The sequence below is a fragment of the Branchiostoma belcheri genome, unplaced genomic scaffold (assembly GCF_001625305.1).
Source record: "Branchiostoma belcheri isolate BF01 breed outbred unplaced genomic scaffold, Haploidv18h27 scaffold46, whole genome shotgun sequence".
Classification (NCBI taxonomy): domain Eukaryota; kingdom Metazoa; phylum Chordata; class Leptocardii; order Amphioxiformes; family Branchiostomatidae; genus Branchiostoma; species Branchiostoma belcheri.
Window position 1 is genome coordinate 1,332,457 of NW_017804087.1, and position 13,417 is coordinate 1,345,873.

Genomic DNA, 13,417 nt, shown 5'->3' on the forward strand with positions numbered 1-13,417 from the left:
TATAGATTGTACACACAATACACACATCTTTAGATAATCTGGCCATGGCAGGTTAAAAAAAAAGTAACCCTGAATCATACTAGATTAGCGTAAATGCATGTTAATGCGTTCAAAACAAGAAAAAAATTGTTTCCGGGTATTAATCTCTTGAATCACGGCGCTGAATATTGACGCAAAAATATTTCGGGCATCGCGCGCCCTTCCCGCGTCACGTGTAGGCATCTCGCATCTCTGATTGGTTGTTGCGTCTTAGGATGACTGAGCCGACGCGCGTTTAAACAATTTTTCTTTGTTCGATTTATCACACTTCACAGAGAATTGTCGCCAATGGCTGCTTCTTTTTGTTGCAATATATAATACTTCACGGAGAATTGTCGCCTATGGCTTCTTGTTTGGTTTTATTTTTAATTGCAAATTTCCTGCCAAATATGAAAGTTTGAGAAATTTGGATGTTGCATTTAAATTTCAACTAAACAGTATTTTAACTGGGATGGACTGATGCTCAGTCAACAGACAATGCAAACCACATTGAATTTTACACTTAAGTTACTGTAAGACTTTTACTTGCCTGACACTTTCCAAACAAATGATATATTGGTTGTATATTCTTTGATTAACATATCAGCATTGCCTGAATGTCATTGATACTAATAGTAATAGAAATTAACACTGATATATGTATAAACTTAATGCTCCCCAAACATAAACAGGTATGATTTATCTTGTGTCAGATTCTACAGACACAGATCAGTGAAGAAAAGTGTTCTGCAGTGTTGTTTTTCTTTCTTGACGGTGGAATGTGTTATATCATGAGGTTTTGCCCACTTTGTCTAAATTCAAAGACAGGTCAAATTCTTCGAAGATAAAAATAGATAATAGCACATCTTTCTGACAGAATTCAAATTTGAAGACAAACCTTCACTGCATTTGATACCAAAATATCGTACCTGGTTGACACAATTTTTTTAAAATTTGCTATAATATGGTATGTTGTAAGTTAAAGACATCTGGCCGATAACATTTTGTAACAGTATCGAGGAACTTACCTTAATTCACAATTGGCAGTTATACCTTAAGTAATTTTTGCTGCAGGCAATATTTGGTAAGTTGGTGAATAGAAAATTCCTGTAAATCACTTTATGTTTGAGGTGGCAGCAGGTGCAGCAAAAAGAAAGTTGGCAAATTATTTGTTCATGGTTATGATAAGTTTTTAGTACAGAAGTGGCCGTGAAAACCGTGAAAAAGTACTGTGAAAAATTGTAATGTACAATGAATCTTAGACCACACCAATTTAATGGTCTTTCTTTGTTCTCAGATTTGCCTGCTTGATTTTTTTTATGATTTAAAAAAAAAAATTATGCTGACCTTTTGGCACCAGCAGATGAACAAAGTCCTTGTCTTCCTTGATCCTACTAACTGTAAAAATTTTTCTATTCATCCATGCATGCAGTGATTTGATTAAAAAGTTGAAAATTCATTGTCTGAATTGTAAACCAGCCCAGTTTCTTGAACTTGTTGCCGGCATATAGTATTTGGAGTATCAAGGGATGCCAGGAGGACTCAAATTGTTTCCCCTGGACTGAATTGCTTTATTGCAATTTTCAAAAATAGCACATTTTTTTAGTAATGCCAATTGCTGCTTTCAATACACTGATTTTTGTTTCTCTGTCTTAAAGACAACATTGTGGATGATCCGGAGACTGGACTGTAGCAGGAAGAAGGACCAGACTTCTGTCGGCGGATCTCAACCTGTGTAAAAGAAGATGGGGAGGTGTGAGTATGTTTTCTTTATTAACACGAGACAACACTCCACATGCATTCAGGTGCACACACCGCACGCGCATTTCTCTCTTTTGCCCTGTTCTCTCTACTCTGCCTTTTTTTCCATGAGGAGCCATTTACTGTTAATCAAAGCCGTCAGCTTTAATTCCATGACAAAAGACACTGAAAAATTTTTTGTATTGTATAGTTGAATACCAAATTGCCCCCAAATTGTTACCTTGGACCTTTACACTTAAATTCTCCCCCCAAATACTATTAAACTAGTATCTTAGCCGGCAGTTTTTATTCCACATAATGTTATTCTGAATTCATATTGTTTAGCTGAATATGCCAAATTGTCCAGAAATTGTCCCTTATTCACTTAATACGTTCTGTTAACGTGTAAATTGAGTGAAATTCTCCTGGCGTATTGTATAGTAGAATGCCAAATTGCCCCCAAATTGTTGCTTTGAACCTCTACACAGTGAACCCGTATATAGATTGAGTGAAATTCTCCCGCCAAAAAGTTTAAATTAATTCCACGTTGTTATCCTCTTTGTATCGAACAGCGGAATGCCAAATTGCCCCCAAATTGTTGCTTTCGACCCTTACACTTTTAAATTCTTGTGCCAAAAAACTTTGTACCTTAGTCCGCCCTTTCAATCCCCACGTTGTTATCCTGAATTCAGGTTGTCACTGAAGAATTTTTCATCTTCTTTAGTTGAATATGCCAAATTTACCAAAAATTGTCACTGGACCTTTACACTTAAATTCTCTTGCCAAAAAGTATGTTAGCCGGCCACATTAATTCCATGTTATCCTCTTCATATCGTATCGTATGAATGCCAAATTGATCCAAAATTGTTGATTTGGACCTTTGTTTGCACTTAAATTCTCCTGCCCAAAAACTTAGCAGCTAGGCCACATTTAAATCACACACTGATTCCTTGTGAACTCCATTTTCCCGCCAAAAAAAAACTAACTGGCACCCTCACCTGGTTAATTAATTGGATTAAGTTTTCCCGCCAAAAAACTTAGTATATGGGGCACTCTAACCTTGAACTTGTGCACCCCCCTCCCCACTCTTCCTGCCCACCACAACTCACACAGTATGTTAGTTACACTGTTCCAACTCTCTGGACGTCTTCGAACATGTAGTCACCAAACTCTGCTACACAAACACTTACTGTTGATCGAGTGCAGTTTTTCTGCCACTTAGACTTTAGAATTATCTCTCGCTCTCCTGATCGGTCAATGCACTAAGTGTACTCCCCGTGGGATGTCTTTCCGGAGACATTGATGCTTCGACACATCAGTATACCAGTGCAATTGACTGACCAGGAGAGCAAGAGATTATTCTAAAGTCTAAGTGGCAGAAAAACTGCACTCGATCAACAGTAAGTGTTTGTGAAGCAGAGTTTGGTGACTACATGTTCGAAGACGTCCAGAGAGTTGGAACAGTGTAACTAACATACTGTGTGAGTTGTGGTGGGCAGGAAGAGTGGGGAAGGGGGTGCACAAGTTCAAGGTTAGAGTGCCCCATATACTAAGTTTTTTGGCGGGAAAACTTAATCCAATTAATTAACCAGGTGAGGGTGCCAGTTAGTTTTTTTTTTTGGCGGGAAAATTGACTTAAAAAGGAACCAGCAAACAAAACACTATATACCAGGTCCTATAATTTGCTCAAAAGCTCTTTTATACTACTTTTTTAAAAAGACTTGCCCAAATTTTCACACTTAAACACTTAAAACTGTCTACTGACTGTCTGAACTTCAATCTGTAACTTAAATGTGGCCTACATTTCAAGTAGATTTAAGCTTTACATCACATGTCAATCTACAGTTACTGTATCTGTTTTATTTTTGACCTGTGAAATGACTAATTTAACGGGAGCGTCTTTTTAGTGAATGACCACAAATGGCAACTCTGGGGCTGTCCTTGCCAAATCTGAAATTTTTCGCTGTGGTCATGTCCAGATTGTGCTAATTATTAAATCCTGAGTTTGAAGTTAATTCATCAATCCAAAGTTTTACAAATCAAAGTTGCCAGTTTTACTTTGGATCCGCCTTTTAAGTGAATGACCACTTAACGCCCTGCAAAATATTGGCCCTTGCGCATCGATAGCTGGGCCAAAATCCACCACCACAAATGATAAAGTTTCTCGACAAGTAGGTGTCTCCTGAATTCCTGCGTAGTTTCCGTGCTGTACACACTTTTCAAGTACCTTTTTTTAGGTAAAATATACATCACAATATTGTGCCAAAAATGGTACTTAAAAAGCATGTGTACAGCACGGAAACTTCACAGAAATTCAGGAGACAGACTTGTCCAGAATATTTATCATTTGTGGTGTTGGATTTTGGCCCAAATATCTATGCGCAAGGTCCAATATTTTGCAAGGCATTAAGTGGTCATTTGCTTAAAAGACGGAATAAAGTAAAAGTGTCAACTTCGACTTATATAACTTAGGATTGAGGCAATTCTCTTCAAACTTAGGATTAATAAATGGGAGCACAATCTGGACATGACTACAGCAAAAAAAATCAGATTCGTACAACAAGGATGGCCCCAGAGTGGTCATCCTCTAAAACAACACACTACTTTTAACTTAGAAAGTCACATGAGAGTATACAATCCTCGTATTAATGTTGATCTTTTGCAGAGACCACCGGGACCAGGAAAGAGATCCTGACCCACTGTCAAGGCCATACTTGCTGGACACTGGACCTCTCACTGTGACTGGACTACATCTAAAGCCTACAACAGCCTGTCTATCTGTGAAATTACTACTTTTAACTTGGAAAATCTTTTGCAGAGACCATCGGGACCAGGAAATAATTCCTGACTCACTGTCAAGGCCATACCTGCTGGTAACTGGTCAATCTAACCTCTTATTGTAACTCTATCTAGTTACTGTTTATTTATACTACCTAAACTATTTGTGACTTCACTACATTTAAAGCGGCTACCTTGTAGTTAAATCGTTCCAAAAAGTGTTTTGTTTTGCTGATTCCTTAACTCAATTCCTCCCTTTCAAACATTACACACAGCTTACCTGTAGTACATTCACTCTACAGAAAGAAAGCACGACATTGCCTTTTCTATTTTCTGTAAATAAATAGGACATATTTCTAACAATCATTTTGTGACCAAAGTATTTCCCCAGAAATCGACTCCATCATTGCTTCAAATTAGAGTTTGTGGAACACCTATAATGTGTTTTTGTATATTTTGTTAATATGAATATTCCTACTTGTTATTCGACAACCAGAGACGCATAGAATTTTAGGTAAATCAGATTCTAGATTTGTTTGTTTTTCGTGTGCAAATTCATAATTGCAAGCACGTTGCAGTGGAAACATATAGTATGTCAAATCACTATGTTTATACATGTAATATATTTTAGAGATTTAGAGCATTCCAGGTCATAACTTCTCATTCATTTTATCATCATCATCACAAAAATGTCTCTTTGTTTCATCTTTGAATGTTTCATTTTTTTTCTGCTTTAGACCACACCAATTTAATTTCTTGGTTCACGGATTTTTCTAGAAAAAATAATGGAGCGGGCGGGCGAAAAAAAAGAAAAATAGAAACAGGCCTAGGCATCCTATTATGGCCTAAATGGTATGATAGGAACCATGAAGTCAACACACCAGGCTGGTTCAAAATTTAAACAATGAATTTTGAACTTTTAATGATACTACTGCATTGAAAGATGGAATAACTGTAACAACCAGGAAGAAAAGGACTGTTTTCAACTGTTCAGGGCAAAATATGAGGCTGAGAGCATTTTGCAGTTGATTCTGATTCCTGAATTTTTATTTTTATTTGCAAATCAGAAAAAAATGAAGTGGGCGAATCCGTTAACCAAAAAATTAAATTGGTGTGGCCTTAAGTTAAATAAATGCTTGCTTCATCATGTTGATTGTCATTTCTTCATGCAATTTAGGATACTTAAGTAATTTCTTTTTCAGAAAGGACTTTAAAAAGGGAAAATCATAAATAAATACAGTTTTGTGGTACTTTTGAACAGATTATATTCTGGACTTTCCTTGAAAGTTACAAACCTTGAAGTTGGTACTCTTATTGTTCCAAATCATAGTTATTTTTGTATTATTTTGTAATCAGAAAGCAATTTTGTCAGATACCAACAAATGCCAAATCTTGACTGTGCATGTATATCTTCACCAGTAAACATTACAGCTAGAATTCATGATCATTATGAAATGTCTTCTCATTTTATCTTAAAGTAATTTTAATTTTGAATGCTTTTATTTGCCTAATCATTGTTAATTGTTGCTTTATCGATTGTTTTCGTGTCACCATATAGATTTGTTCCTTCACATGAAGGACAATTGTCATTATGATAATAGAAATGGTTTTAAAAGGGTGGATGTTGATCATATAATGAAGATATCAGGGAAAACAGTTTGATCACAAATGCTGTTGAAAATATTTCCCATTGCTATACAGAATAAAACAACAGACAATTATTAAAAGTGCTCTCCTCAATAGGAAAATGTACTGTGTTCTCCGTCATATTTGCAATAAAATATTAGTCACAACCTTAAACTAGGTATTAGTTTGGAATGTGAACTCTTTCAGAAATGACAACAAAGAGCAGGGAGGGCTTTGCTAAGTTTCAACAATCATTTAGAACAAAAAATTCAGAGGATCGCAAACATGCCCTTTCCCAACATCTTTCGTTGTCATTTTTAAGGGTCTGCATAGGAAGTCCCGATCACGCTTAGCATGCTAAATTTTGTAAGGCAGCGACCACGATTTACACTTTATATTAAATCAGAGTTGTTCGATTTTGAATTATGCAAATAGCAAGGTGCAAAATTCGGCAGAGCATGTATTACTCTTAATTTAATTGTACAGGTTGGACGTTTTATTACACAGATTACGTTTAACGGTGAATAGAACGACCTGGCTTCGCATTATGCAAAATTAAAATGGTTGATTACGCATTGCGGCATGCAGACCACATTTTTGAAAGAGTTCATAAATGAAAGTAGACTCACAGTCAAGTCCGATGTTCTCTTGTCTCATAGATAGGTGTCAGGTCCCTCAGAAACACTTGTCAGGCAAATCCTCCTAGAATTTGACTAGGAACACACGCAGGTCCTCCAAGAATATGGACAGGAACATGGGATAGCTGACAAGCCCCACAATGTCAAGCCTACGGTGTAAAAGAAATGCACATTTAAGATCACTGGCTAAATAATAACAATACGCACAGTATCAATTCATACATTGCAATTCGTCAAAACATGATTTGGGTCAGGGACAAGTAGTTTTTATGCTTTTGTTTTAGTAGTGAACATTCAAGAAAAGGTACACATAGAAAATCACACGAAATACATATCACAATTTACATAAAATAACACATCAAAACAATCAGTATGGCAGAATATTAAAGAAAGTGTCATCATACTATCATAGCCAATGACAATGCAATGCATTTCAAATATCAGTTCAACAACATTCAAGCACAGGTCATATTGATGGAATATTATGGGAAAAGTTGGCATACATATAAGCCCTGCTGAAATGAAACAGTAAAAGGTGAATAAACTATTAAAAACTACCATAAAATGCTTTGAAAACGGCTCTTAAAAAAGCGGTCCCCTTCACGGCCGCTTTGCGCTTTACAGGCTTAAACCTTCTCTCCAAGCAGAGGTTTGGGGTTCTTTTGGCGTGTTTTAGGCTTTATTATCGGGGTTTCTCTTTTGCACTGGACCCGTGCAAAAGAGAACCCCAATAAAAAAAGTAAAAAAAGTACACCAAAAATGACCCCGAGCCCAAACCTCTGCTTGGAGAGTAGCTTAAACCCTGGGAACCGTCGGCGCTACACATAATTCACGCTTTCTATGTTTTAGTTTCACTTCATTGCAATACGTTCAGTCCAAATAGTAACAACTACATAGAGTTTAAATAGTGCGACCCACCGCCTAAAATGTCTTGTGGTGAAAAAATGCACTCGATCAACTAGGTGTTTGGGTAGTAGAGTGTGGTGACTACATGTTCGGAGAAGTTACATGCCCCAAGACGTCCAAAGTGCTGGAAAAAAGGTTTCTAAAATGGTTGGAACTAAAATTTGACCACAGTGAAGATAGTTACAAGTGTTGAAAGTGTGACAATACTGTGCAATTCATAGCAGAGTTGGAAGGTAAGGATAGAAATGTAGGTGTGTGTGTTGGAAATGGTTGTGTTGCTACACAAATAAACTATTCTCACAACTATCCCAGACTGTGTCTTCTGTCACTGCTTAACTGGTAGAAGTCTGCTCCTTCTTTCCTTCCATATAGAATCTGCCATGAATCATGTAGAGAGAGGAAAAAAAGTCAATATACTGGGACAGATTATTCACACGTTTACCTTAGTTTGAATTAGTAAAAACTTTCCTTTCAGTATACATACATACAGTATCATACTGTGAACACATACAATGTAATTCACCGACTTTCTTTTTGCTGCACCTGCTGCCAACGCAAACATACATGACATATAATAAATAGTTCATGTCCATTTCTCTCACACCGTAAAGTTTCACTGCCGCAAACATAAAGTGATTTACAGTAACCAGGCCTGCTTCTACACAGTACAGACAATTAAGTCTTACCACACATTTACATGACGGAAATGAAATCGTAAAAATTCCACCTCAAAATTGAGTTGTTTGATGTTGATGCCAGGATAGATGTATGAAATTCTCCGGAATCTCCTAATGCAAGAGGGAAAAAAAAATCCAGCCGAAAAATGCTGCTACATGACATGAATATAAAGCGGGTAATGTGAATTGAACCACAGAACACAACGATTATCAAACAGGCAACAAGATTTTATTTGTATGAGGTAGATAGGTGGTATCTACAGTGGTAAGTAGTATAGGTACATGACATTGTATAGATCTACATGACTTCTACTAATTACTAGTATATATTCTAGATTACTGAAATGATCACACTATACACATACAAATGTATAACTTAGCAGCCCTTTAAATTTGTGGCATTTAAGAGTCGGCACTGTACTGAGTTCTAGTCAATTCTGTGGAGCCTCAGAGAAGCAAAGTTTAATCAACACATAGATGCCAGACCCCTAGTATAAAGTCAGCATGGCCTTCTACTACTAGTTTAAATGCAAAGAATTTCCTTTGAAAGTTACAACTTTCCGTCACTACATTTCTGGCATAGCGCCGTAGGAATGATGTTGAAGGCGTTGCCATGGCTACAGACAGAGAGGGTTGAGAGAACTGCGTCACGTCTCAAAAAACAGACCAGGAACGGGAGAGTGCGGAGGTGACAACTTTCCTTCTTATGATCTGACGAACAGAAGATGCAGAAATGAGGGCAAACAACCGCCGCCGCCTGATCCACCGGTAAGAATGTATATCTGGAACACGAAGAACTATGGGTTTCACCTTAAAGTTATCATTTACATTACAAGTACAAAATGTTCAGACTAAAGCAGCCACAAGTTCTTTTGTACTCTTGTGTTCTCTATCCACAAGCATGTTAGCTTCATTAACATCTGAAATGCATTGGAGGCAAAGTGGCACAAAGTGGATTGAGTGTTCACCTTGCATTAGGTGATTGCTGATGTCCAAGGTTCAAGGTTGCATTTAAGGTTGTGGGTTTGATTCTCAGCCAAGTCTTGGTGTCTAAAAATGGTAGATACTGTTTTCTCCATGTAGCATTGAATGGGAAGAAGTATGGGAGATAAACTTAAACACAATTCATACCACTACCAGTGGACTAGCCCCCTGCTGTTGTGATTGTACAACTGTGTGGCCCAATTGCAAGGGCTACAGAAATAGAGATATATATACCTGATATATATAGGTACAGAAAAGAACTAAATTGACTTTGGCTTGCAAAAGACTGGAATATCTAACTTAATGTCAACACGGCCTTTTTTTCAAGCTGCAAAATACACTTGGATGGTACAAAGTAAGTGTTGTAATAACTTCCATTGTATTATTATTTCCAGGGACTGCTGGCCGTTTTCTGAGCTGTTCTTGCCGAGGCGCAGCACTCCTGCCACCCAAAGCTGTGGTGGACGGGGAGGACGCCCCCCGGAGCCGGTAAAGAACCCTTCTCATTCTGTATTTAGGAAAATAGACTTCTGCTGGCTAGATTTCAACAGGCCTTCATAGTTTTGATCTTCTCTTAGCCTGGACACCTGTTCATCAGTAGATTCCTGAAAATAATAATTTTTTGTTTATTTTTCAGGAGAGCCAGCCGGGTGGTTGTCTGCCTGCCCTGACTGGGGGGTAACAACCCTGCACCAGACAGCGGCACAGACCGTTTCTACAGAACTTAGCTGTTATATTACATAGTTTCATCTAACTTAATGTTAAATGTAGTGATAGTTGTTTTCTCCATCCTTGTGAGCGGTGCAAGTTTAGACCCGACATGTTTTCCTGGGTGCAAGAACACAAAATCCTGGTCATCCTGTATTCCTAATTACAGGCACCGCCCTGGCGGTCCTGGCCCTCGCGAGGATGCCTGTATCTTATGTACTTCACAGCTACAGCAACAGTCAGTATTAAATCTGAATAACTCCTCCCAGCATACCTCAACATGCCTTCCTAACAACTACCGTGTAGCGGTTCGGGGGTTCTCGTTTGGGATACTGTCAGTTCAGAAACTACGACCATCTCAGAAAAAGTCAAAAGTAAGTGAGCTTGCTCTCATTGAGTGTGGAATCACAGATGTGGAACAGGACCTTTTGGCTGAGTTTCCTAAATTGCAGACGTTACGCCTTGACTACAACAACCTGACCTACGTCAAGCAAAACTGGTTCAGTGGTGAGCGTTTTACCCCCGAGCATTTTCATGTCCTGTCATTGTCACACAACTACATCAGTAACATGGATTCAAAATGCTTCCAAATCCTGACTTCCCTGCACACATTGATACTGGACAGTAACTCTTTGCAAAGTGTCCAGCCATCTTGGTTTCACAATCTGAAATGGTTGGGCACACTTTCCTTGAAATCAAACTCTATCAAAACGATCCATCCACAGGCATTTAAGCCACTGTCAGGGCTGGGAGACCTAGACTTGAGCATGAATGAGTTGACGTGTTTGTCAAGTGAAACTTTAGAGGGGCTACAAAAACTAGACAAACTGTCATTGGGTGGGGATAGTTTGGAAATGACCTGGCGACTGGGCTATCGTTTCACTCCATATTACGGTCAGCGTATCGCAGTAAGGGTTAACGAGGTGCTTTTCTGTATCACTGAATTCGAAGTTCCCCAACTGAAGAAGTTTTACAATGTTCAAATGCAACACAACACCCAGGTAACACAGGCAACTTTGCCAGGTTTGGAACCAAACATTCAATGTAATAATCTAGATCTTAAGGGGCCAAAAACGAAAAGGCAACTGAAGTACAGCTTACCACTGATTCTCTTATCAGTAAATAACACAGAATCAGACATCAAACCTGCTCAAAACATCACCCACTTGTGCCAACAAGCTTGGGAAAATGTCTCCACTGTAAGGGTAGCGTTAGGGGGAGACATTACTCTGCAGATTGTTCCCATGGGTTTAGACAGGTCCTGCCATCCCCAAACTGTTGCTATCGTTATATCAAATGTCATCTCTAAAGAAAACAGGACCAGGCTGTATGATCATGAAGAAATGACGAATGTAACATGTTTGGTCAACACTTGGGAGGAGGAGACTTACCAACATGTCTTCATCGCGCCCCTGTCCAGTACTCCTGATGGCACCGTGTGTCCAAGAAAGACCCAGGCCACAAGGACTCCCGATAGTACCTTGTTTACGAGAGAGGGGATGCCACTGACCACTATAGAGCCTAAGATCACGACAACAAAGTTATCCCAGAATCAGACTACATGTACATGTACAGTGTGTACATGCAGTCCCTATCCAAATGGAACTGTGAAAGAGAGATCCCCACATGTAGCGATCATCATAATGGGAACTGTAATAGGGGTAGTACTGGTAGAACTGCTTGTAGTGTACGTTATCAGAAGACAGCGCTGTTGTACGGCCACACAGGAGCCTCCGCCGGCTGCGCCCTTCCCGAACTGCTGGTTGATGGGTGGTCCAGGCCCCCTGGCAGGAGCCCGTGGTACAGCACCTAACAGGACTACACAGCAGTCAGGTGAGCAACAGTACAGTGAAATTCCTGATGAGTACTACGACCAGCAAAACACGCCACAGACTGATCATGATTACAACTACTACAACACGATCCCAGATGAGTACTACAACCGATACAACACATACCCTCCGACACGCCGGATACCTCAAGATGACAGGGACTACTCTGTAAGACTGAACACTGCTGCAGCTGAGGTGGTCCTTCCTTCATCAACCCGGCTGGGTGGCAAACACCCATCCTACGATACAGCCCCACAAGTCTGGAGAGACCCACAGAACTATCAGATACCTGCACGGGGACGTCAGACTAACATCAGACCACACAGAATACTAGTACCTCAAACAGGCAACAGTGGCCACCAGTATATGGGTTTGCTTGGTAACTGCAGATATAACAGGAGACCCCTATCATACCCTCAGATACTTCATGTACCTCAAAGACGATAAGGAGTACTCTGTAAGATTGAACACTGCTGCAGTCTGAGGTGGTCCTCCCTTCATCAACCAGGCTGGGTGACAAACATCCATCCTACGATACAGCCCCACAAGTCTGGAGAGACCCACAGAACTACCAGATACCTGCACAGGGACGTAATACAAACATCAGATCACACAGAATGCCTGTAGCAAGCAGTAGTAGTACTAGTGAGCCACGATACATGGGTTTGATTGGTAACTATAGCAAAACAACTACAAAGTTCAGAAAGCAGAGAATGCCCCTGTACAACAATCCCCTTACCCAGCCCAACAGACATCAGATTAGCACAAAGTACCAGTCTGCACTCAAAGCTGAACATCCAGAAAACTCAAATCATCCAAACATGTCACGTCAACAGGCTTCAGAAGGGGTCATTTAACCATTTCTCAAGGTCATACACTGGCAAGGTGTGAGGGTGGTAGCAAAGGTCAAGTTATAATTAAAAGGTCTAAGTTAAAAAAGGCAAACCATCATCGTCAGAGCATTTAGATGATTGCTGGCTACTGTCATCTTACTCTTAGGTAATCTGAACAGTGTACCTTCATGACACAAATTCCGTTTAACTTTCTCCCTACTGCCTGACCCCATAACAAATACAAATTTGGTGCCAAATGGCTAGATTAAGCATGCTGAAGGTTAACACACACTCACACGCACTATCCGTTTAACGTCTCGTGGTCCCTGTTGCTCGAGGGTTGGACGTGGAATGTTGCCCTGGCCTGATTGCTGCTCTCCAGCTGGTTCTGTCCTGTGGGTCAGCCTTTTGAACTCTCCACATTTGACTGCATGTTGAGGAAATAAAATTGAAAAGTCATAAATTCTGACCCCTCTCCAAAAATTCTTGCAGGAGTGACTTGACAGAGAGCAAGTTTTTACTACTACATGTTCCAATAATTCTAATTAAAATGTACATCCCCCTTTATTTCCAAAGATACTGGCGCTGTAGCTGCACTACATCCAACTGTGTTATAGTCATGTACAACCAACAAGGCTTCTTGGGAACAAGGCTTGGCTGACAACTACTGCATTCAG

The 13,417-nt window shown here is 39.5% G+C and overlaps 1 protein-coding gene across 1 annotated transcript; it reads left to right on the plus strand.

Moving 5' to 3' along the window:
• The first annotated feature begins 10,018 nt into the window (after nucleotides 1–10,018).
• Nucleotides 10,019–12,777, plus strand: LOC109478951. The gene has a single exon (XM_019780768.1). The coding sequence runs from the start codon at nucleotides 10,126–10,128 to the stop codon at nucleotides 12,352–12,354; it is 2,229 nt and encodes a 742-aa protein (XP_019636327.1). The 5' UTR covers nucleotides 10,019–10,125; the 3' UTR covers nucleotides 12,355–12,777.
• Nucleotides 12,778–13,417: the final 640 nt, after the last annotated feature.